We start from the raw sequence: 25,145 nt of genomic DNA, 5'->3' as shown, positions 1-25,145 counted from the left end.
TATAAAACTCTATTCACATAATAACTGGAGTAAAATATTTACTTCAGATCAGGCAGTACTGTATTTTTTGATGGAAAAACAGGCTCAGTGCMTGAGCAGACAGTTTTATGGCACTTTAAAGGTGACCTAACATGCCTACCTTGATTTAAAATAAAAACACATTCCAGTTCCTTTCATTAAGAAGTGAACTCTGCCAATAAAAAGGACCTGAAGACTGAAACTCACTGTAACAGTACTGAAAGGGAACAAACAGATCTTCTATCCAAAAGCCTTGCATACAGGGGCACTCACATGGCTGTTAAAGTAAAAACAACATACAACAGTATTTCCAAAAAGCTTAATATAATCTTTTGAGTCTGTAAACTCTAAACAATAAATAGGAAAAGTGTACATGGCACACCAGAGCAGCTAAATATTAAAACAAACAAGTACAAATTGGTAACACTCACCTATATTGTCACTGATAAGTTTGTTTCGCTACAGCGATATAATACAAGCTTAATATACAAGATGTTTTTACAAAGGAAAACCACAGAACAAAGTTAATACAGAAGGTGACAGAGAAGGGGAGACAATAAATAACAAGGCACAAAAACCTCTCTTGCTGCAACCCTGTAAGGCACCACTTGTGCAAACATGAAACTATCAAAACCTGTAGTGGAGACATTCTAAATATGTTTAAATCAATGGTTAATGTATTTTAAATATGACACTATGCTTATATATTTGTAAATAAAAATGCATATTTTAAAAGTCAGATCAGTGAAATGGGTGAATTAATAGCCAAATACAAGAGTTACAGCTAATTTCTCTCAGACAGCTCTACAAGTGCACTTTGACCTTAACCTCTACCGGCCGTGCTAAGAGCCCTGGATCAAATATGGTGCAGAGGGAAAACTATGCTGCCAAACTATGTAAAGGTGTGGCACACCAGTGATTTTGACGAAACACACTTCAGGGATTAGGATGAGAATAAAATTATTTTCATTTAAAACCAAAAATTATTTAAATCAAGAGGTAAAAGGTCAGTAGCATTAATCTAACATCATAATTAGGGATCTTAATACCCGAAGTTATAATTTATACCTCTCTTCAAGAACTGGGCACCAAAATTTTTCTTCCTTATTGTGCTACCTGCTCAAAAAATCTATCATGAGACTTTTTCTGAAGTCTTCTCCCTTACTAGAAGATTAGATACATAGTTAAGTGCATAAACTCTAAGTTTTCTTTTTTTCTTATGTTCATGATCTCTACTGCAGCCTTCTACAAGTTTTTGTCCTCTCTCCAAATACATAAAAATCTCTAAAGATATTATCTCTAAGATACTAAAATTACTTAAAATATGCACAGGTTGGACAAGTTTTTATAAGATGAGAAGGGTATTCACTAATAACCAAAATTTTCTTCTATTGAAACATTTATGAGGCACTCAAGTTTCTCATGAGCTTCAGACATGCAACTTTTTTGTAATTTGGAACGTCAGTAGATTGCATTTCCAAAAGTTCTGCTCKCATTCTTGCACCTTGAACAACTGCACAGCACACGGTAAACACTCGGAACAAACCTGACGATTCAGTTATTGGTTAGGTTTTGTTTTCTTACGTGATTTATCTTACTTTACACTTAAATACCTTGCCACAAATCAAAACATTTAAGCTCAGACAACCTGCAGCTTTAGTGATGCTCAATCTACTGAGCTGCCAGAGAGGAAAATTGATCTATTATATTTTTAACAACAGAGGAAATGGAAGAAAAAACAGTCTYAAGTGATAAGGTAACATTCATATAGCTATTTGTTGAAAGGCTGTGCCAGCTTAGGCATGCTTAATTCTTTATATTCAGTCCTGTTTTAAGGATATAAAAATTTGAGCAAATACAATGTAAACAGAGCCAAGTAGACTGCAGTAGTAAAGGACAAAATAATTGATCTGACAGGTTTAAGGCCAACTATTTATGATTTGAATTAYGTCATACTTTTCCATGGCACTTAATACACTGAAAATTAGTACTGGGTGACACTAAGCAAGGGAATACGTACTCAACTATTATGCTATATTTACATGGAGCTTCAGTTCCTAAAGTAGAAAGTTCAAGTTTTCTTGTCCAAATAAAATTAATTTGTGAAAGACCACCTGTGGTTTCCTATACTGAATAAAGTAATATTACTATTTAAATCAATTTAGTGCAAACTGACCTAAGTCCAAAGACATACCATTCTTTGATTTTTAGTCACTACTTACCAAATGCCCCTATTTCTTTCAAAAAGAGACTTTTTCCCCCTTAAAAGAACAGCAAACACTTGACAATTAGCATGCTGTTCTAGTCTACATTAACAAAACTTGTTGAAATACAAATCGTGTTTTGGTCATCCAGCACAGACCCATCCTGAAAATGACCCATCTCTCCATTTAATCAGTCTAGAAGAACACAGTGCCAGATTTCAATTAGCAGGTCATCCTGGCCACTCCGTACTCCAAGCTGACAACGGCGGGCTCAGCTTTGGAGAACTCGGACACAAGCTCAGTGTAGCGATTGTCTGCTGTGTTGCTGCCCTCTATGGTTCGCACGGCGTCATTCACAGGCATAGGCGGGGGCTCCTTCTGGAAGCACGGAGGGGTCTTCAGCGTCACGGGGGCAGGATGAGCAGTCTGCTCCTGTTCCTTCACAAGCACCACATCTGGCTGCCCGTTTCTCTGCTTTATTTTCTGAAATACAAAGGGCAGTTGCTAACAGCCRGCAYGACCCTTTACTATTAATACTGYGCTYTTAAAGGAAAYKTATMCCCTTCTTTTGCTGGCCAACTCMGTGTCTGCAGAATTCTGTATTACAYACCCTACACAMGRTATGTAACAGTAATGTTAAATGTTAGGCCAYTCTTTATGACACTATCCCCTACAGTTTACAGCAGATGCTATAAGCACCGTTTRYTTAAAATTTGCAGCTGAGCAGAAGACAGAAAGATTGCCTATCAATGTCCCTAGAGAAGCAGAGGTTCTTCCAGGGTTGCCCCTTGTTTTGCTGTTATCAAGATAGGAATACTTTGTGAAGTAGAGGCAAAAGATAGGCCTTGGTACTGTAGCAATCAGGGAATCATGCAGTCTCTTAAAGACCACGAGTCTCTTAATGACAAAGCAGTTTGATACCTAAGGCCCTTCTATCCTTCCTRAAAACCTTCTAAAAAGACTTTTCCAAAATGACAATACAGTATGTTCAAATGCTAATTTAGCATAATGAATACGCTAAAAAATGTCAACTAAGGAACACGATAGGAGAAAAGGATGTATTCTGCCAGCATGAGCAAGAGAATAGGAAAGATTTGGATTAAGGGACTTTTCAGTTACACAGTTTGGGTTGTTCGCTTATATTGTTTTTGTTTTTAATTCACACTCACTAACCCCACAACTGGGGGCTTGCACTGGTTCACTGAATAGATCTGTTTGCTGATGTGTTTGTGTTCTATTAGAATTGAGACTAAGCCCAGAAGACTGGTGTCTCTCGACATCAACTTTTTACAGACGGAAACAGCAATAGCAAAGCCTATATGAAGATTTCAAACAACTACATCTCTTCATMATTCAGTCAAGTGAGAAATGTAAGCTCAGGTGAAACTAACATCTTGGAATAAGGTTCTCGAAAATTCAGAACTGAGACTTCACTTTACATCGGACTTATTCTTTAGCTTGCTTCATCTTGAGTTTTTTCCAGCTTGCTGCCTCAATTATATAAAAGTATTTAAAWATAAAATTAAGATTTGAAACAGTATTATATTAAGCGACCTGCATTTACTACATGCCAGTAGGATCAGTCTTATAAAAAGTTTCCTCCTAGAAAAGTTGAACTTCCCTACTCTCCCTGCTAACATAATATACAGGAGTTGTGCTACYGTTTCTGTCCATACACAAGTATTAAAACTGATAATCAGAAGACTTTTGCATTCCTTAAAAGGCATTATTCTTGAAATTTCAGCACTTTAACTGACTGCAACAGAAGCATCAATCAGCCTTTCCWGGCTGTTTACTGTAGTACCTAAATGTCAATTATAGATATCTGATCTCTGGATTTAGCTCTGTCTTCATAAAAGCATCACAACGTACATGATCCATAAATATGGTGACTTGCAACAGCATGCACCTGCATATAAAGTTAAAAGAAGGACAATACTTACTGCTTCCATTTTAGTAGCTATAATAGAAACAAAAAATTTTCAGTCTCCTTAGTTTAGCAACACAGCTAACAGCATATCCCATGGATATCTTGTTATCCAAGACAGTTTTATGTAAGTTCTGCAAAACTTACCTTCAGTAAGGCTTTGATGGTAGCACTTTTACATAGTACAGTTCATTAATAAAGCAGGACGAATAGTGCCTAAGAACAGTCATCATAGAAGCAAACAGTGCAAGTTCAAGTCACCATTACACAGAGTAAGTGCTAGGCCATATGGCAGTGACATTCCTGASAAAGCTAGCCAGCACTATTACAACTACAATTTGAAGAACAAGTCACACACACTTATTTTGGAATACTTACAGCTTCCAGTTCTTTAATGTCTTCCTCCAGTTGTTTATTTTGCTCACTCGTATTCATGATAAGGCTGAACATAGACTGCCTGGGATGCATACTTCGATCAAACTGATGGTACATATTTCTCCAAAACCTGCATCAAACACACAGATTTAAGTATGCAAGATAATAACAATGCTGAAGAAAAGCTACTGTATCTTATTTAAACTTACTTAAAATTGAATGACACTGTATTAGGTTCCAAAAGAGTTAGTTCTGGAGAAAAGTCTGGATTATAGAGAGGATTCTGATATTTCTTCTGTTCAGTCAAAAGGAATGGCCACAAGGAATAGGTCTTYTCTTTTAGTCTTAAAGCAAAAAGAGATGGAAGTCAACATCAACATAWGACTGCAAGCCAAAAACAGAAGATACTGCCTGTGGTGTGTAAGTTTTGCCTACTTGAAATAAACGCTTTTAAAATACCATGTGAGATAAATTGATAAAAACAGAAGTTTTCCAACTAAATGCATTGGAATATATTCTACTAATACTTCTAACTGAGTCATCTYGAGCAGGCAAGAATTTTAAGGTTACTTAGAGATTGGGAGAGAAAATCATATGACACTTCCAAACTTAAGCTTACCTACTCTTAGAAGGGGAAAAAAACTAAAAACAGATCAGAAGGAAAGATATCTTAACTTTCCCTATGAAAAATTAGCATGTGATTTTCTCCCAGAATTAGAAAGACTGTCTTCAGCATGCAAAAGTACAAGAAGCACTGCTGTTCCCTGATGCAGTACAACATAGTTTCAGCACTACCAATCCTTCTCTATTCAGAGYCTAAAATGAAGAAGATTCATGGAAGTTCTTAGTCTGCCAGAATAAACAAAAGACACATTACAATGTGCCTGGCTTACTTTAGCTCTTCTCGTTCTTTTTGACAGTTTCCAAGGAAGTTACCGAACTGGCAAGAATGGACGTGTTCGTGAATTTGAAGGAGGAAAGCCTCATTGTACTCAAAGGCTTGTGGGAACTGCTCAGTCAGATTCCACACACTTTCTAAAAACTGGGTGAACACTGGTGAGATCTCTTTTGGATCACCATCCAACTGACAACATCTGAAAAACATTCCATAAACAGATTGAAACTGGTTTAAATTAGAAATAAAAAAGTCTTAGCTGCAATTGCTTTTAAATGACAACACATTAATCTGACACTAGCTTTAGTTTGAAAATTGAGCACCTAACTTCAAGAACTGGGGCAATTTTTGAATAGAAATAAGTCTATATTTAACCTGTTTTTCTGACTTATAAGTAATCACACATCTATATTCAGTACAAAATAGCAACATAAGACAGTTAAATTCCTTTGTGTCTAATACTGTCAACATTTGGAGTATACCAGCTAAAAGCAAATTAATAAGCAGTAAATAGCAGCAAGGCTATCGTTATAGCTGATGACAGACAGATCAAGGGAAAAACCAAAACTCTCAACATATAGGACTTCTAAAGGTAGGCATGACTTCATCATCAAAGTAAACATAAATGCAAACTTATCTTTAAAGGCACCAAAACTACGAGTTTTATATTGCCTAAATAGCTGGGACATAGCATTGGATGGGTTTTGCACTGTCAATACATAGGTGCAGACCTTTCTGCAGTCATCAACTTCTGAGAGCAAGGCACCAATAGYACTAAAAATTTATGTCTACAATATAAATCAATTACTCAACATGCATTCGAATAAATTGCAGTACACTACAGACAGCARAAGAAGTGCCTTGTGTACTGAAAACAGCTTACTCATTGCTGAACTACTGCAGCTTCACTAGCAATGCAACATCTACAAGCTCTCTTTTGTTTAAGAATACTTAGATCAGTATGCTGTATACATTTTAATATATCAGAGAAGTGAACTACCTGTCAGAGAACTTGTGCCCAAAAGAGATCCAGTCTTTCTCTATCAAGACCTAGAGGATAAAAAAACCAACATCTCATGTAAAATATTAGTCAATCTTACACCTACAGTATTAACCCCACAGGTTATCGATATACTTTAAATTGGAGTCCAATAAGCTACAGTAGAAACAACTATTTATCAATTTGTAGCTTCTTTAGTTTTTATCAATTTGTAGCTTCTTTATTTTCTTGGAAGCTTTTCATGAGATTCTCAAAGCACATTTCTAAAACTARTAAARAARGTTKAGCAGCTTGCTAATCAGATAACTRATAATTTTAAGAAAAGCATTGYATGGCTTCACCAGTAGATTATTAACTTGCAAGATATGGCAAAGAATAAAAAACCTTTTAGTATTGCATGCCTACTGTCATAGTTTACATAAAACCACATCATATATTCTTTCTAACATTTATAGCAGTAAGTTTGTCAATATCAACAACTACTTTGTTTTATCACTTCAGTCACACTASCAAGCACCAAAACGAACACAGGACCTCCACAGAAATTCAACTGAAAGAAAGGATTAATCAAAACCCCAAAAGATTAAATTAATTTAATCCTAAAGATTACATACATTCTCACTATTCACAACAAATTAATACATTTCTAATTCTTCCCAAACTTCACTTTCAATGTGTAATATTTGAGGCAGTTAGCTCTAACCAATACATGGAACTAGTTTTATGTACTATCCTTGAGGAGGTCCCATAACACTTGCCCTGTGACTGCAGCACACTAATGATTTCCCTACTCTAAAATTTGAAATTATCATATGTAAATTCTTCTCTCTATATAAAATTATGAAGAAATTTAGATTGCTTTAGACATCTTTAGGTCTCTGTCACCAGGGAAGCTGTGATTTTTAGATTTTAAAATGTTGTTTTGGAGACAAGCAATAAAACACAGAGCTGCTGTAATTTACTACATGAACTATCTCACATAAGCACTTTAGAATCCTTCCATACCACAGACATGGAACTTATTTGGATGCAAAAGGCAATCATTGTAACATTTCTGCAGGGTGACTAAAGYGATCTGCTACTTGTATTTCAGTTTTTTAGCTTTTAAATACATTTTTTTTAGATAACGAAGTATTTCTGTAAGAAAGGTTTATCAATACACTGCAAATTTAATTTYACCCTTGTAACCATAAAAAAGGTCAGTATGTTTACTCTGCTCCCTTTCACATTCAAACATTTTACACCCTTTCTTTACCAAGGAGCAACTCAACATCGCAATAGTCTGCTTACCATGAATCCTTTGATTGTTCTGTAATAGGAATCTAGCAAGAGAGCTCCAAGAGAACAAACTTGGGAAGTCCTATCCCAGCCATCTGAACAGTGCACCAATACACTTGCACTCTCAACTGCTATTGCCTGCAAAACACAATTGCTTCTTAATAGATGTTCTTACTAGTTCTAAAATAGTAAATAAATTTAAAAGCTACATTATTTCCAACTCATACCACATGCCACCTTATTTAACAAAGCTAGAAAAATGTTTACTATGAGGAAAAGATTTAATACTATCAGAAAGTAGGAACCTCTCTTCATCGATTATAAAAAATTCCTTGAAAAGAAAAGAAATTCCMCTACCACCTCTGCGTAAGCTAACCTCCACAGGGGTTCCCAGTTCTCTCTCTCCCCTATAGAACTATATGTACAAGAAAATCTAACAATAATTCAATCACACATCAGATTAAAAAGTACAGATTAAAAAAAAAAAAAACATCAATACATCATTAAAGATACCACTTATTTATCATTAAGCCATATAAAAGTAAAGGCCTAGGAAATTATTTCTTAGCTGAAGCTAATAAACAACTCCTGTTAGCTCAGAAATTTTTGAGGGTCATCTTTAAGACAATTACCCACTTTCAACTGAAGTAACTCCTTGTTATTTCACCTAGCAAAAACAAAAATCCAGGTTTTTTCTTTACCCAGTCCCAYCAGGTCAAGCCCTTGGCTTCGTAAGTGCCTGGCAAAGGCAATTGTTCCTCTGAATTCTTCACAGAGTCCTATTTCCTTGCCAAATGAAGTCAGCATAGCCACCTTGGCTGCTGTACAATTACCRCCCCAGTTCTATTTTGCAGGATACAGTGAATAATAGTTTGTTCCATCCACCACCAAACTGGTTACACCTTTCAAAAATACCTAGAGAACCACAAAGCATAAGATCCCTTTGTCTCCCAACAAGATAACCAAAGAGCATTTAAAAAATCCCAAAATGTTAGCTGGCATATTTGATCTCTCTAATCATAAAGAAACACGAAATGCTTATACCAGCATATTAGATRTACTGGTGTATATATACACTAAGCAGTCACCTCCAAAAAGGTCAACTGCAGAATTTTACACATTACACAATATTAAGCATAACTTTTCTGGTAGGAAGTCAACTTCCTATCAAATAAAGAAGTAGCATGCAAGTTACCTTTGCCAGGAAGACAGCAGCATCCAACACAGCTTTGACATGACGCAGCCATCCAGAGTTCTCCAGACCAGACAAAAAGTCATTGACAGACAAACCTCTTGTGCCACTGACTGAAAGAAACCAAGAGTTAAAAATCTTAAGCAGCTGCAACTACCTACACTCTGTAATGTAGAAAGTAGAAGAATTGCATATTTTTTCTAATCCCCTATGTTCTAAGTTGAGTGGTAGTTTCCTGAAAGATTTCTAATCAAATGGTTAAGGCAGAATTCAACTCTGTACTACAGTAACCATGAGTGACAAGAGTAGGTTCTTTCTGTTTTTTTGACAAAATAATATTCCAAGTAAATACACTGGTTATTCCCACTAGGAAGCCTTACCCTTGTCTTACCAAGGAAGGCAATGCAAATGCTGAAGGCTTATTGGAAGTAATTACTGCTACTTGTAGAGAAGTAGCTGCATCCAGACAATAYAGAGAGTTCAGAGTAGTCACACACTGCCAGAGTTTCATCACTTTCACCCTGCTCTGGAGAATAAAGTAGGTGCAGTACAAGAACACAGGGATGAAAACAAATCCATTGAGACTTTGTCTACCATCAGACTTGACACATTACATTTCTGACTGATCCCTACCCTTCTTCCCTAATAYACTTGGATCCTGCAGCAATAAGGTCAATTCAGAGGGCAAGGAAGAACTCAAAGAAAAGATGCTTAGCTACAGTAGAAACAAYTATTAATCACTTTGCATCTTCTTTACTTTCTTGGAAGCTTTTAATGAGATTCTCAAAGCACATTTCTAAAACTAGTAAAAAAAGTTTAGCAGCTTGCTAATCAGATAACTGATAATTTTAAGAATAATATTGCATGACTTCACTTGTAGAAGTGTAACAACAAGATATGTAGAGGCAAACTAAAAGATTCTCCCACAGACACCAACTCACACATGAGAAGATAATGTGGCTCTYGTACAATTTTGAATAGCAACTCACCCAGTTGCATTACTGTCCAAACATGACAAACTTCTGGCAATTAAAAAAAAAATTTGCTGACTAACATTACTTCAGCTATGTGTAATTCTAAGAGAAGACACTCAAGGCTGCCAGCTACAAAAATACCTGCTTCTTCCACACCGGAAGCCTACTTTCYACTAAGCTTAACAGCTSGACTTGATGATCTTAAAAGTCTTTTTCRACTTAAATGATTTTGTGATTCTAAAGCATTGGGCCCCCGATGAAAATAAAAAGGTTCTGTAGATGAAAGTCAGCAGTAGAGATCGYGCAGCTGCAAAATCATCTTTATTTCTGACCATGGAAGGAAGTGAGTCAGCAGCAAAAATAAAGAACAAAATTCAGCAAATCATTCTGTGATGCAGCTTCATATTTAATTAAGTCCCTTGATGTAATGAAGGCTATACACTCATATCATTGTCTCAGAGCTTTTCTGTATCTGCACTAGWTGTTTCTCAGCTTTAAGCCAAATGAGTTTTGGCTCATACCCCATTGCTCAGGAAGATTCATAGTGCCAGGTACTGCTGAATAGTAGAGGAATGACAGGCTTCCAAATAAGTATTGAAGCACCTTTTCCAAAACCCACAGATCTTCATCATCTATAAAATGATCTAGTAAACCACAGCACAATGAGATAACAAAACATCAAGAAACCCTACAACAGAACATCTACTTCTAAAGGTTAGTCTGTAAATATCAGTAARAGAAGTAAATGCAAGCTAGTTTTCYCTTKTCTTTGAAGGGCAYGATTAGGCAAGAGTTTTGCTYCCAAAAGATCTAGCACATGGARGAAATCAGATGAGAACRTGAAATAGCTGAAAGGATCAAATMATTCTCTATACCAGCGGTGCCATACACATGATCAGTCACAACAGTACACAAACAGGTCCACCWCTCTAAGGTAAAGGAAAGAAACGGAAAACAGGCAAGTATCTACAAATTCAAACATTGGGAGGGAAGTGTCTTGGGTTGATGTTGTGCCAATCCTGTATTCCTATATTCCATCAGCTTGTATGCCCAAAATGTGTCTGTGCCTTTAAATCTGACCCAGAAGAAGGGGCAGGGGTGGCACGGGCAGTTTAAAAGCCAGGGCTGCTGCACAGCCATTGGCTTTTGGACCTCAGCTCGGTGCTGCTGGAGTCCTTGCTCACTGCTTGCACGGGGAGTTACGCTGTTGCCATTTAGCTAGCTCAGGTTTGTTAGCTTGGGCAAAGAGCTTTCCCTGGAGTGCCACCCACTTCTCTGACTCTTGTGATTTTTCTTCTGGAGCAATTCGGCAGCTGGTGGGGACAATCTGCGCAGCTCCGTCTCATCTCAGACTCCAGAAGAAGCCAAGCCAGCAACAGAAAAGCACACCAAGCCCTCTGTTACATCCACAGTGGGGACTGCCATCAGGTTTTCCATTGTTGCCCAGGCACCACGTGGACTTTTTTCTTTTGTTTCTTTTTCCYGGGGACAGAAGCCACCATCTTTTTCTTCGTACCACGTGGTTGAGCGGCTGTGGGGGGAGGGGGCGGCATGTATTCCTGAGCTTTAAATATCAAATAGTTACTAAGTTACCTTTCTATCTGTGYCYTGTGGGCACTGTGTTTTGTTAATAAACTACTTTTTTTCTCTTCACTTTTGCCAAACATTTATTTCATATTGGTGGGAAAAAACTATCACATTTTTCACTTCAGAGGAAACATTTACTCTGTAACATTTTTTCTCTGAAAACACTGTCTCAAACTGAGACAGGAAGGAATTGGACAGACAAAGCCAGGTCTAGAGGTATTCTTCATGGCAGTGCATTCACACATTCYGTAACTTTTGGTTTAAAAGGCACAAGCTTTCCAGCTAGAAAACAAACAGGCTTCCAGCGCTCAGTTTGTTTTCACCCAGACACTGCTGTCAAAATCTGCTTTTGATCACAATTTTCAGCTTGGCAGAAATATTTTACCACTAGTATTTTYCCTTTCTAGCTAGATTTCTATATTTTTATAAACGAAGGCAGAGATAGGAACGCATATGTTGAGCCTGAAGAGTTACTTTCAATTGCTATGTATTAACACAAGCATTTTTATACTATTTGGTGATTAAACCAATTGCAAAAAAAAGGCTTTTTCCAGTTCCTTACAGTCTTTTAAAAGGGCAAAGATGGYACTTATGGTACCACTAAGATAATTCAGCTACTTCACAATAAATACAACTCAAGGTGGTTCTGCCTATATGGATCCCATCACAAAAACCACAAGTCCTACATGCACATGAGCCCCAAAAGCTCAGCGCTCCCTTGCTTGATTGTTCTTATTCATAYTACTAGCAAAGCCTCAGGCAGCAGTTCAGGAGGTGACTAGACCTGCAGACTGAAGCACAGCAGGTTGCAGGCACAGGTTGTTTTTTAACAAATAAAATCTAAACAATCCCTTTCCCTAYACAGAAAACTCCACATAACTCACAAACCTCACTCAGCTAATACACGTTCACCATCAAAAAATATGCAACATATTGCAGCAGCTATTATTGAGCCTTTTCCCCAAACATTCTGCAGAAATGCTGCCTCTTGATATACACAAAACCCTTTTGCTTATCAATCTTTTCTGTTATGCAATATTGTAAATTAAATAAATAAAAACTGAATTTTGTATTTAACACCACAGCTACAAATTTAGCCTATGTGAAGTTTCTCCCATGAGTGTTGTAGTCTGCTCATCGGAGGGGGCAGAATTAKAACGTTCATGCTGAAGAAAACCATTTTAGAAAAGTTTTGAACCACTGCATCCAAGATATTCAAGTAACAGCTGAATCCAAAATGAAGGATAGACTGTAAATCCCCCTAGCATGCTCCATAGTGCAATCCCATTACAAAAGGATGCTGGGAAAGACTATGTCTCACATTCAGCTTGCCAGTGGMATCATTAGATTCTGAAGGCAATCAGGCAGACAGACACAGAGCTGAGGAGCAGGACACACACCAAACAATGAATAACAGTTGTTTGTTATAAAAAGTCCAAACAACTGAGGGCCGTCCCAGTTACAATGGTGCCTGAAAAAACAGCGTCACTGGTATCACACTCTGATTTGAGAACATTCTGTTCAGCACACCAAGGGGAAGTGAGTACACAGAAGCTAAATGGCATTTTTCCTCATTTTAAGCTATGAACCATTTTCATGGGCACATTTCTACAAGGGGTTGAAGAGTAAATTATTGCCCACATTCCTAAAGTTTAAGAGTCCTTCCTACCCTTGAAGATGCTTCTACTTCTAGAGTGACATTCAGCAAAATTCTAGTGAACCATACAGACTGRAAAGAGGTAGAACAACTGTATTCATTTACCAAAAAAGCTTATCTGAAGAACAAGTAATAGATATCACTCATTATTTATTTCAATAGTGTTCACACAAACCGGTTCTCCACATAAGGAAAAACTAAAACATATTTCACCCTCACAGAAACCTACAGACATATTTAGTAAGTCTGCTGGTGGGATGYCAATTCAAATGGAAGGAACATGAAGTCTATGAAGCTTAACTGTGTGATGCACTCACTTGTGCATCAGACATTATTACACAGGAGGAGGCCTCTTAAAAAAATAAATTAACAAGATTTATTAGCTAGTTTTCCAAMATTAAAGATATTAGTAAGAGAAAGAGTGATTATGCCAAATCTAAAAACTCAAGCTCAGGATCATTCTTCTCATCCTTCCTTTAGAMAAAATACATGCAGGAATAACCAGAAAGATCCATGTTATTGAAGCTCAGTACGATTCCATGAGGAGTGCCTGAAGAATAAGTTAGCAGTATATCCAGGATGAATGAAAACGAAGATTACCCCATTAGTCTTTCGGATTTCTTGATTAATGTAGCCAGAATGCCTTCATCAAAATAGGCTTCCATACAAGCATAAACCTTCTTCATGACTGGAAATACCTACATAATTCTAAAAGCCAAGCACTTACACATGTACTGTCTGTCAGGAGTGGAAGCCTCACTTCTGCCACTGTATTCTAATGTCAGTATTAGTACTCCACAAAATGTCTTAACTTTTCTCTCAGCTGTCTACCTAAAATAATATTACCAGAATTATGGATACACTTCTGCTTCTCCGTTTYCACCACCAGGAGGCAGGCAGTGGTATGGTGAAGTGGCTCACATTTTCCCTGCTCCCTTCTCTGCAAACACCTACAGGCACACAAGGGGCTCGCCCAGTTAAAAAGCTCAAGTTTTGTACAGACCATATGYTTATTGTGAATTCTGTGGAACAAAGTGCTCCTTGAAGAACTGATATTCTTTAAATTAAAAGGTAGCTAGAGACACACATTTGGAAAACACAGCAGTCTTTCTCACTGACATACTAATAAAGTTCACTAAAGACATATGTACAATTTGATTTTCTTCCAAATAACTCCATTCAGTTGGTTAACAGTTTGAAGGTCGAGGTTTAAGGTAATTCATTATCCCAGAGCACAGCAAACTGGTACTAAACACAGAGCTGGAATAAACCATAGCAATGTCAATGCAGTTTGTGTAACCTATTACAAAAGGCTTCAGAAAAACACTTATCCTGTTATTAGGATAAGTCCTTATTTCATATACATTATTTTAGTACAGTTAAAACATACCTTCCAGGAGTTTTTGCAAGCTAGATCTCATTACATGAATATTTTCAATGCCAACAAACTGGAACCTAATGTTTGAGTAGTTGTCTTCATTCTCATAGCCCTTCCCAGCAGCTCTGTTAGCCATTGCATTAAGCTTAAAAGAGGAAAATAAAAATACTGAAAAAAACTTGGAATAAAAATATCAAATTAAGAAACAAAAGTCAGGTAATTTCAACTGAATACATCAGGAAAAAAAACACAAGAGGACATAGTATAAACAGATTCTAATACACAGTTTGCAGCAAATCAGCTTGAAAGCTCTGAAGTGTAAGAAAGGGACACTGTACTAAAAAAAAAGCAGTCTGTATTTAGAACTGACATATGTGAATAATGCATTTAGTAATTTCTATTCTTTTCTCCATATTCCTAAAAAACATTTACTTGTGTCCAAACATTTCTGAGCAAAGGCACTACAAAACAACACACCTACAMAGAGTAAGACCCAGACATTTTCAGGTCCTGTGTTCAGACACTTGAGTGAAATTAATACTAATTGAAATGCWGATGGGTCTAAAGAGTGAGAGTTACCCACACACTGTAGCACAGCTYGTAACATAATTCAACTTATTAAAATAACAGAATTCAATTTAATTGGACAGTGATGAAGTATGATGGTGAGGCACKGGAAAACACTGCCCAGAGAAGTTGTGGATCCTGGAAGTGTTCAAAACAAGATTGGATAGCTCTGAGTAACCTGGTCAGAGGGGTTGGAGATGATATTTAAGACCCCTTCGRACTCAAGCCATTCTATGATGACCTCAGAATGCCACAACAGAATTTCYCCCACTTCCTCCTTTCTGAGACAGTTTATACAGATCATTTACACAGAACCCAGTACTTTCTCCCATTCCAAAAGAAACCCCATCACAGCTCACCATTTCATGAATTTCATTTCAAACAGTTAAAATTACTTGGATCCCACTCAACTGTTCACTTCTCAACTATATTTTAAGTACATTGTTATGCACCTCTCTAAGTTCAGAAGCATATTCAATTAATTCCAGCTGACCACTGGGACAGGTTCAATGTCTTYAAGAAAGCAAGTAATTAAATTCATACTTGACTCCAAATTTTTCAGACTGATACTGTACCCCTGTACYCTAATGTTCAGGAAGAGAGGCTTGTCTGTAGCACCTGAAGTACCTACCTTTGGTCTGGTGTCCATGACGTACATGTAGCGATTTGAAGGATTTGCTTTACTGATAGCTTGCAACATATGCTCATCTTCCAGGCACCTGGCACTGAAACCTGAGAGAGGTTGACTGCATCTGCAAATTGCAGCCTACCAGAGAAAACAAAGAACAGATCAGCATCAGTTTAGTACATGTACTTGAAGTGCTTTGCAAAATCTCAAAAGACGATGAAACAAATTGTTTCATTCAGCAGACAGCACCAGCAAACTGAATAAGGTTCACGTGTTTCAACTTTTTAAGCACATTTCYTGGAAACCTTAAAACACAGCACCTACAACTTAAATCTATCAGTTTATATAATAGACATAAAAATTCACAAAAAGTACAGGTTGAAAAATTACACTTTAGGAAAACAAGCTATTCCCCTRATATGGAATGAATTATGTGTGGTTTTACTAAAGCAGGTATGATTTYATTACGGCAAGTGAAAYTTGTTATTATCTAATGTCATTTTTGTAATGTAATTCTCAGTGATATGCTGTGTTTCAGATACGTTGTATTTCTTCCAATGTTCAAATAATAATGTAATTATGTACAAATCTATCTAGTAGCTTCACATTCACCAGTTAAATTCTTTAACTCAGCAAGATGACAGTCGTTCTCTCCTTCCACAGCTGAGACAGGTATGTGCTGCTTTACACCACCCTCTGCAAAATCTTATTTCCTACCCTGTAGGGTCTTTTTACCTTGCAAATAACTCCTTGAAGAACCAATTCTATTMTTTTGTTGGTTCACTGTTGTTTTTCTTTGAGGTTTTTTCCCACCATTTTGACCTGACAGACTCCTTAACAGAAAGCTATCTTTAGTTACCTTAACATTAGTTTCTGAAAACTTTAGGAGATTCAACTGATTATCAGCTGATTACTTAAGGATTTCTTTTAAACTGGTTGAGGTTACTCAGCATCCTCTTAAGCACCACTCAGCTGTATTCAGGGCTATCCTGAATCACATCCTTGCAATACACGTCACTGTATTTGAACCTCCTTACCAACCCTTGAACTACTGCCAAGTGTTGAGAAATACTTTTCAGCATATTTCCAGTAAAAGGAAGTCACACTAATACCTCTTTATTTTTATGATAATATGACAACACTGGGAATCTTCCTTTGCTTCTGAACTTGGAGCTACCAACAATTATGGGCTTGCTTGCAGTTCTGGGAACATAAAGTTCTCTAGGATAGGTTTCACAAATCTGAAAAACAATGGACAGAAAGAATTTTATGGGCAAGGCAAAAGACTATCCTAGTTTTATTGTATTCAATTTGACAGATGCCAGGTGAATTAAGATACAAAGGATAAGCACTACCATAATTCTTTMCACACACATAAATAACTCAAAGGAGACAAGCCATGGATACAGTAGCACAAACTGGTACCCAAGTTACACAGTCAAGCATCCCTACACCAGCATTCACTCTCAAGAATGCAACTCTGCAGTAGAAATGCTAAGAATGTGTTTCAATTAAAATACTGAGACTTCCTTATTTTTATTTAATATTTGCAGATTACAAAGTAAGATTAAATCTAATCTCAGAATCAGCCACACCACCATGACCAGCACTGCCAATGCTAATGTAGAATCCTGTTCAGTTTAGAGAGAGATCACAAAGCTGCAGAGCACATGAATTACAGGGGCTGGGCTTCAAACAGGTAAGTATACTCTAGCAACAACCCCAAAGAACCCATGTATCCATGCACACATACTGTCTCAATGAGGCCTTGGGAAACAACTTCAATTAGGAGTTGTGAGATTGCACACTGATTCTCCTCTACGTGCAAGTTTTTGCTTATTTGGCAAGCCAAGRGATTTCATAGTATTAGGCTGTTTTCTATTGGCCTCATCAGAGGATAAAGCAGAAAYAGATGCAGAGAAGAACATGTTTCCACTACAACACTTACCTTGTAATCACGATTTGCATCAGACAACTGCCAGTAAGCATTTGGTATTCCCATTCTCTTATACTCTTCTGCCAGATCAATMAGCTGCCAACCTTTGACTTGCTCAGACTCATTTTGTTTTGGATTATAAGAAAAGGCATAAAGTTCTTCATATTTTGCTAAAAGATAAAGAATATGTAATGRAGAAAAAGTCTCAGGCTTCAAGATTCACAGAAGCAAGACTAAATAATAGATACTCGACATGCCTGAAGTATCTTTTCTGCAACTATCCCACAGTTAACTGATACARTTACAGATACTTAGAGGTGGGTTATGAAAGTTTTCCTGAGTGTTCTTGACCTATTTCAGAAGAGACATTTCTAAAGTCGTAATGAGAAAGCACAGGTCACAAAATGAAGACTGACAAACTTAAAGCAAAAGGCAGAATTAGTAGAAGGAATTGAAAGTCACAGGAATTGAAATAACAAACTATTTTCAGAGGCAAGAACTGAAATTTACATATATTGACCTTAAAAATATTAAGTTTTAAAATTCCCCTTAAAAAAACCCTCAAAAATGTTGTTCTTCCCAGCATGGTATTTAGTTACCACAGATGACATTTTGCACTGTTCTAAACACAAAGCAGAAAATACAAAGACCATACTAAGTGACAGAATCTTTCGTAAAGCTGAACTGGTAAAGCTATTCTAGCACCAAAATTAGATCTTTATTTTTGAAACTGCATGAAATTAKTAAAAACTGATTTGCTTTGTGGGTTTTTACCTATGGAACACACAAGAGAGACTATACACATTTATACTCAAAATTTCAGGAATAATACTGGAAATGCAGAAAAGATGAAGAKATCTCTCATTCTGTTAAGGAATATCAGTGACCTACAAAAGTCAGACAACACAGCCTCTGAATTTTTATGTTGATTAATATTTAATCAATAAWATTATTTATATACCAAATCCATGTAACACTTGACATAACATGTTAAAAAAAAAAATAAAAGAGCCATGGATTTACACACAYGCCAACTTGTTGTCTATGCATATACTGCAAAGTCTTTTATAATTACAGGTATTACCTGTTCTTGAYAGCTGAAGCAAAGAGTTATAAATGTCATGACAATCTCTCTCTCTGGGTACCACAAAGTGAACTATCCTGAAGTTCTTGCACTGGATGACAAGGGGGCAGCCGGAAGTAGTCAAGGGAAGTTTTTCCACTGCAGCAATGTGATGATGTAGTATCTGTGACATACAAAATCTCAGAGAGTAAGCATGCTGATGAAACTACTACTATTTAGGCCAGCAGATGTAAGACACATTAATCAATGCTGAATACGGATTTTGACTAATTTTGTCAGTCAGTTATAAAAAGAAATACATTTAGAGGCAGAAATCCAAGAACACCATTTTGATCAGGATACTAAAATTTATAAAAATTTAATTATTCTTTTCCGCCCTTTAAAGAGTTACCTGACATTTGTAAGAAACAGTAAATATCCTCCTAAATGCAAAAGTGAGATGCAAAACTGCACTGTGGTTGTTCAGTTTTCTTTTAACTTTGTAAACTAACAGGCTTATATCTCATTAGGCAGTGTCCAGACAGGATAKCTACTTTTTTAAGGATCTACAGGACCATACGTCAGAATTTTCAGGAAAAATAAAGCAAGTCAGGGAAAACAATTCAAAGTCCTAAACATACAGAAGATCCAGAAAATTAACTAATAAAGTTTCATTATTTAACATCTACAGGAGAGAATAAAAACATCTGTTGTATTACCTATTGTGTTATGTAAACATGTTAGTCTTATAGTTAGAGGGTTTTTGACCACTTTAATAAAGACTGTCACAACAATGGACATACAAAAGCCATCCACAGATTTATCTCTAGGGCAAATCTACATAGAATTTAGGTAAACACATGGAAAGTAAGAGCTGTTCACTGTGGGAAGAAAGGCACAGATACATTACCTCAACTGAACAAGATGCTCTTGATGGAATTTCAATTACCTCACTGAAGCAATCAAATCCTCTTAAGCATTGATCAGTATTTCACATGCATCTGAAAACTACACTGCCAAATATGCATTTACAAARAGACTATCTTGCAGATATTACAATAATTATACTTGGTACTTGCATTATCATCAGAAATGCAGTACTTGGAGTATAGGTTCAATTTCCCCAAAACAAAAGGGACAGTAGTCATAGGGACATGCATAGGGACATGCAAGCAAGTAATGCTTCTGAATCATGTTCTCCCCAAAAACTCATTTTGTATGAAAGGATAACAGTTTGGTTTGTACAAAGTTGTATGCCGTATCCAAGAACAAATAATAGAAAAATTAATTTTCCTGAAAGCTTAGTCAGATAACTATGATACCAGATTAAAGGTAAACCAGGAAAATACATCTAAAGAAAAAAAACAAAAACATAACCACAGCTAGGGAGATGGTATTTCATCCTGGARGATCAAAGACTTAAGGCACTAACCCAAGGCAGGTGGCTGGGCTCCACTGGTAGCCACAACTTGATATCCACATGCATGCCATCAGGACACCGAGCACAAAAACCAGTGGGAATTACTGTACTACCCAGCCTTAATTGCACAACCCTGGTACTGGTCAACAAGAAGTCGCAGATCCATCTGAAATCTTTTATTCCAGAGATGAATACTTGTGAAGAAACGGCTGTTATATAGCTCTAAAAAAGTGCACATTATCTTTAATATTCGACCAAACCAGAGATTGTAGGATTTTTGCTATCTCATTTAACCTAGATAGAATGTAATTACAAGGTAAGTTTACTCTGAAATTTTAAACCTGATGCTTAACCTATGTATCAGTCTCCCACTCCTGCCTCAGAATTATGGTAAAAGTCAGTTATTTAAAGAAAACCACCACAGATGCATTCAGGAATACAAGTGAAAGCTACAGAAGAAATTACAGCAGCTTGAGGAAAAGTCAAACTTTTCAAYGTGACCTAATTTCAACTGTAGCAGTGTCACGCAAGAGTATAATCTGTGAATCATTAACTTATTATGATACCATGACAGAGGAGAGTAGAGGCAACAACTAAGAACATTTTWGTAAACAAATTCAACCTCAGATCAGGAAGAACAAATGCATCTGGAGAACCCATGCCTTTGAGCCACAAGCATTCATTAACCTTACCCATGTCTCTCTCTGGCTTGAATCTATGAATAACAGATGAGTTGCTGTAAGGTACAGAGTTCCCGTCAGTGACTTATTACTGGTGCTGAACCTATCCAGTAATTTCACTTGCTCTACCTGTAAAAAAAAAGCGGAGAGTGGAACAAAACTTGATTTTGAACTTTTGCAGAAATTAAAATCCAAACTTAGCAAAAGCTTTGTCAGTTCGTGCAATAATTTTGAAAATGGTAGGAAACAACAGAGCACACACAAGGCTATTTGGGCAAACTGCAGTGGTCACAAACTTTGAGAAGACCAACTAGTTAAAATATCCTGTTTCAATACAAAAGCTTGTATATTGAGGTTTTTTTAGTTTCTTTTTTTTTTAAAAAGTAAGAATTATTAATTACTAAGCTTCTATGCTGCTTCCCCAAAATACAGCCAACACACACTAACAATTTCCTGTTATTGAGATGCCAGCACTGAATTAACAGCTGATCTCAGCAACATGCTTTATTGGCTGTCTGCARACTCAAAGCGATAAAGATTATGCTCTCCCGACTTCAATTTTAGCTATGTACTGTCTTTTATAAATTCCCCAGCTTCAAAAATYTATACTATTATAGCTGTGCCTCATAGTCAAAATACACTCTTAATGAAATGTAAGCATTATACTAATAATTACARAAACCTCCTAAAAATTCAAGGACTGTATTGGCTTTGGAAATAGATAATTCAAGCTTGAGTCTTGCAAGGGCAAAGRACTCCTGGTATTCCATCAACATTGTTATCTCAACCCTACGGAAAACATTTCAAAAGAAAAATTATTCCTAGATAGCCTGCATTTTATCTGCTGCTCCTAACTTCATGGGCTCCACAGAGTGCTTTATTTGAACTAAGGATTATACAATTCTTTGTGTGCAAGAACAGGAAAGRAGTGTGGCAAATGGCATATCTGCAYGCATTCCTCTATTTCTTGGCAGCAGTGTCTCATTAATGCCAAGTTAGGGCTCTGTGCTACCATTAAATGCAWGGCAGAACTCCAAAAACTTCCACACCAGGACTCAGAGGAGGCAACAAGGAGAGCCCACATCTACTGTGCTGGTGTTAAGCCATTTTTAATTCCTATGCACAAATGCATTTACCTACTAAAGGCACATTAAAAAAAAAAAAACCCAGAAAAAAAAATCAGGTATTTCTTATGATCTACAAAGGCCTAATTTTGCTTTTGAAAGTTAAAAAGAACAACTTAATGAATACAAAATAGAATGAAGAAAATACAAATAGATACTAGAAATCAGCATTACTATAATATTCTAGATTTCAGTTTAGAAACCAAAAAAAATGGAAACTATATGCATTTGTACCTCAAAATACATTATGCTGAAACCACCAAGGTATCTGTCCTCAGGTATAGAGTAGCATAAGTGAATACACCAGAGCCAAAACACAGAATTCATACTGGGCAGATCCGCAGCCATAATCGCTCAAGTACCTGGCAGTATCTCCCCAGCAAATTCAGAAGAGCACAGAAACTGTTCAAGCTTTGTTCCAGTAAAACAACCAACAAAGTGCTGGGAAAAGGTTTCCTTCTCCTCCCTATAAGAAGGCAACTTTTCTCAAAACTGTATATCTACATTAGATGAGGACAAGCATCAATGCTCCAAGYTTCACTTACACAGGTAAAATCTTCAAGAATTCTCAAAGCTAAGTTGTAGCTATACCTTTMTTAAAGACAACTGACATATAATTTAGATTCAGCCTCCATAGATTCATTTAAACTTGACTCATTCCAGCTTTAATGGGTACTCAGCTTATTGTACACTTTTTCCTTTGCCATTTAATTTGATTTAGCAGCCAAACTAAGCAAAATTTTCTGTCTCCAGTAGAAAATCCATCAGTATTTTCACTGCAACAGATTTAACTTCAAACATGCAACAGATTTTACTTAAGAATTTTCAGTCTTTTCTACTACATTTTGCTTTTAAATGTCCTTAAGGATGCTTTAAAGATTCATTGCAAAACCACATATTCTTATTCTTAATTTCACCACCATATTTAATAAACTGAGTTTCATCACTTGTTCCTGCTCAAGTATAAAACTCCCAGAAGCTATTTTTAAGTTGATCTCACTTTCTTATTCAACATAAATCTGTTGAGCAGTTTAATTTCACAAAAAGTCAAACTTAATTTCAGGTATCTGTGCTGACAGTTCTAAGAAAAYTTTAGCTTCAATATTTCCAGCAAACTTAAATTGGGGGAGGTATAAAACCTATTCCATCACCTTCTCCTGGGGATAACAGCTACCCTGCACAGTAGTCAATCTGTGCAAGACTGTACTGTTATTTCAAGTTTATTTCTATAACTTTAATCAACTAACTTGAAGAAACAGGAATGCCGCTGTCAGATTGGAAAAAGCAGGGATGTCTCAGRACAGTTGGCAAGAGATTCAACTYGAACTTACAYACAAACTGAACTAAGACAGTTGCAGGATGTAATTTACTTTTCTTTCTTCCTATACCTGTCATGCTTGCTTACATGCATTTTAATGCCATCAGGATTTTCAATAAACCCACAGCTTACAAAGAGCCATGCAATCAACACATTTGTAACAAAAAAAAATTACGCTATTTCTAACCATTAAATTGATTTTTTAGAACGTATTTTTCTTTTATATGAACTATGAAAACAATTACTTCAAGTACTAAGTCTTGTATCTTACAAACTTGTCCAGAGCTCAGTTATATTGTTACATTAAATATTTTTTTTCCCCTAGCAAGGCCCCAAAAACATGCAGAAACTCAATCTGATGCAAAGAAGTCAGTGACCTGCACCCTTTCTAGTCTCAGTTTCAGGTCTGAAATTTAAATGGCTACTCTGATCAAGACTCTTCAGCATTAGTCTAGTTTTCATTTTGAAATCAGCTACTGAGTGTAACAATACAATATTAAGTTTCCAAGCAAGGACTTTCATGTTTATAAATAAACCGGCTGATAAAGAAACTTTATCTCCAATCTGTCAGYATGGTGCAAGATTAATAAAGAGTCACTAACTCTGAATTTCAGCAGAGACCTTCCTTCTGTTTCACATATACACAAGTGCATGAAAAAAATAAAAGTAGTTATACCCATTTTATAAAAGTTATGCAAGCTATTACTCAAGAMATTTAAAAGCCTGTTCCTTTACATAATGATTGGCCATAAATCCACTATTTGGACACAAACTGTGAAAACTCCCTTTCTAAACATATYTATAAACCTACTCTAAAATCGGACTACCAGGTTCAGGAATTAATCGCTTGACAATTTCCAGGACCCAACAGAGAGGGGGAGTCTTTTCAGCAACCTTTGCAGTCAGGGCCGATGAACAAGGTGAGAAAAGTACTGTTAGAAATTTAATTCTATAAAAGCTGTGACTTAAARACTTGMTTAAAAATTAGTCACAAAGRCCTTTTTGCACCTTCGTTATKCAAGTAAAACTRACATACGTATAAYAGAAAACAAAAGTCRGRGAAGTCCAAAATGCCAAYTACAACTTAGCTGAGATTTTTAATWGCCTAATACGTTATACATGSACTGCGTCCTTAACAACACACACCGGAGGCTCCAAAAAGGAAGAAACAAGTCAGATGTTTTCACAACCGATTTGCCTCCAAAATTACAAAAACCTGAAGGGAACCATATTCAGAGCACACAAAACAACTGCAATCCCCTCCCAGCTCGCGTCTTCTGTTCCCCATTCCACCACAGAAACACCCCACACCAGGATTTTTCGGGTCTTCTCCTTGCGACAGACACGGGGCCCCGCTGGAGCAGCTCGCCCCAAGCTCTCCACCCCTTCCAGCGGCACGGGCCGCTCCACAGTCCCTCGCGGGGAGGCACCGCCACAAAACCGCAGGAGGGAGGGAAAACAACAACGCYCTCTCCCGCAGCGGACGCGTCGGGCTGGGCGGACCCTCCCGGCCCCACAGCTACCGCGGCTCCCCTCCCGTGCCGCAGCGGCGGTAATACCTTGGTGGTACGAATGTGTTCCATAGCGGCGCCCGCTCGGCCGCAGCCGCCCCTCGCCCGCCGCCGCCGCCACAGAGCCGAACCGGCGGCCGCTCCGACAGCGCTTCCGGGACGGCAGGGGGCGGGGCCAGCTCGGCGCGCGCCCTGCAGCGCCCCCGCGCGGCCGGCGTTGGGAATGCCTGAGGGGCGGGAAGGGCTGAGGGGTGGGAATGGCTCCAGAGCGGCGTGGGAAAATGACTGGGGGTAAAAAGATATCGGTAAGAAAGTTACAAGGGAAAACACGGTTGTTACTCCTCGTGTGGAACGCGGTCGGCGCACCCAACCTCCCACACCAAGCACAACCTGAGGGAGACTAAACGGAGGGC

The 25,145-nt window shown here is 37.3% G+C and overlaps 1 protein-coding gene across 1 annotated transcript; it reads right to left on the bottom strand.

Annotated features, from left to right (window-relative positions):
* Positions 1 to 1,177: 1,177 nt before the first annotated feature.
* Positions 1,178 to 24,908, bottom strand: MTMR6 (myotubularin related protein 6). Its single transcript, XM_057366720.1, has 14 exons — positions 24,781 to 24,908; positions 20,792 to 20,908; positions 18,701 to 18,863; positions 17,629 to 17,786; positions 16,793 to 16,921; positions 15,684 to 15,818; positions 14,498 to 14,630; positions 8,893 to 9,002; positions 7,710 to 7,835; positions 6,420 to 6,469; positions 5,418 to 5,618; positions 4,734 to 4,868; positions 4,528 to 4,654; positions 1,178 to 2,705 (listed from the first exon to the last, which is right to left on the bottom strand). Exons 1-14 carry the CDS (start codon positions 24,802 to 24,804, stop codon positions 2,445 to 2,447), a joined length of 1,869 nt encoding a protein of 622 aa, XP_057222703.1. The 5' UTR covers positions 24,805 to 24,908; the 3' UTR covers positions 1,178 to 2,444.
* Positions 24,909 to 25,145: the final 237 nt, after the last annotated feature.

This window comes from Malurus melanocephalus, unplaced genomic scaffold (genome assembly GCF_030028575.1).
Source record: "Malurus melanocephalus ecotype Western Australia unplaced genomic scaffold, MMel_1.1 scaffold_70, whole genome shotgun sequence".
In the NCBI taxonomy this organism is placed as follows: Eukaryota; Metazoa; Chordata; class Aves; order Passeriformes; family Maluridae; genus Malurus; species Malurus melanocephalus.
The sequence above is the reverse complement of the archived record's forward strand: the minus strand, read 5'-3'. Positions and strand labels throughout refer to the sequence as shown.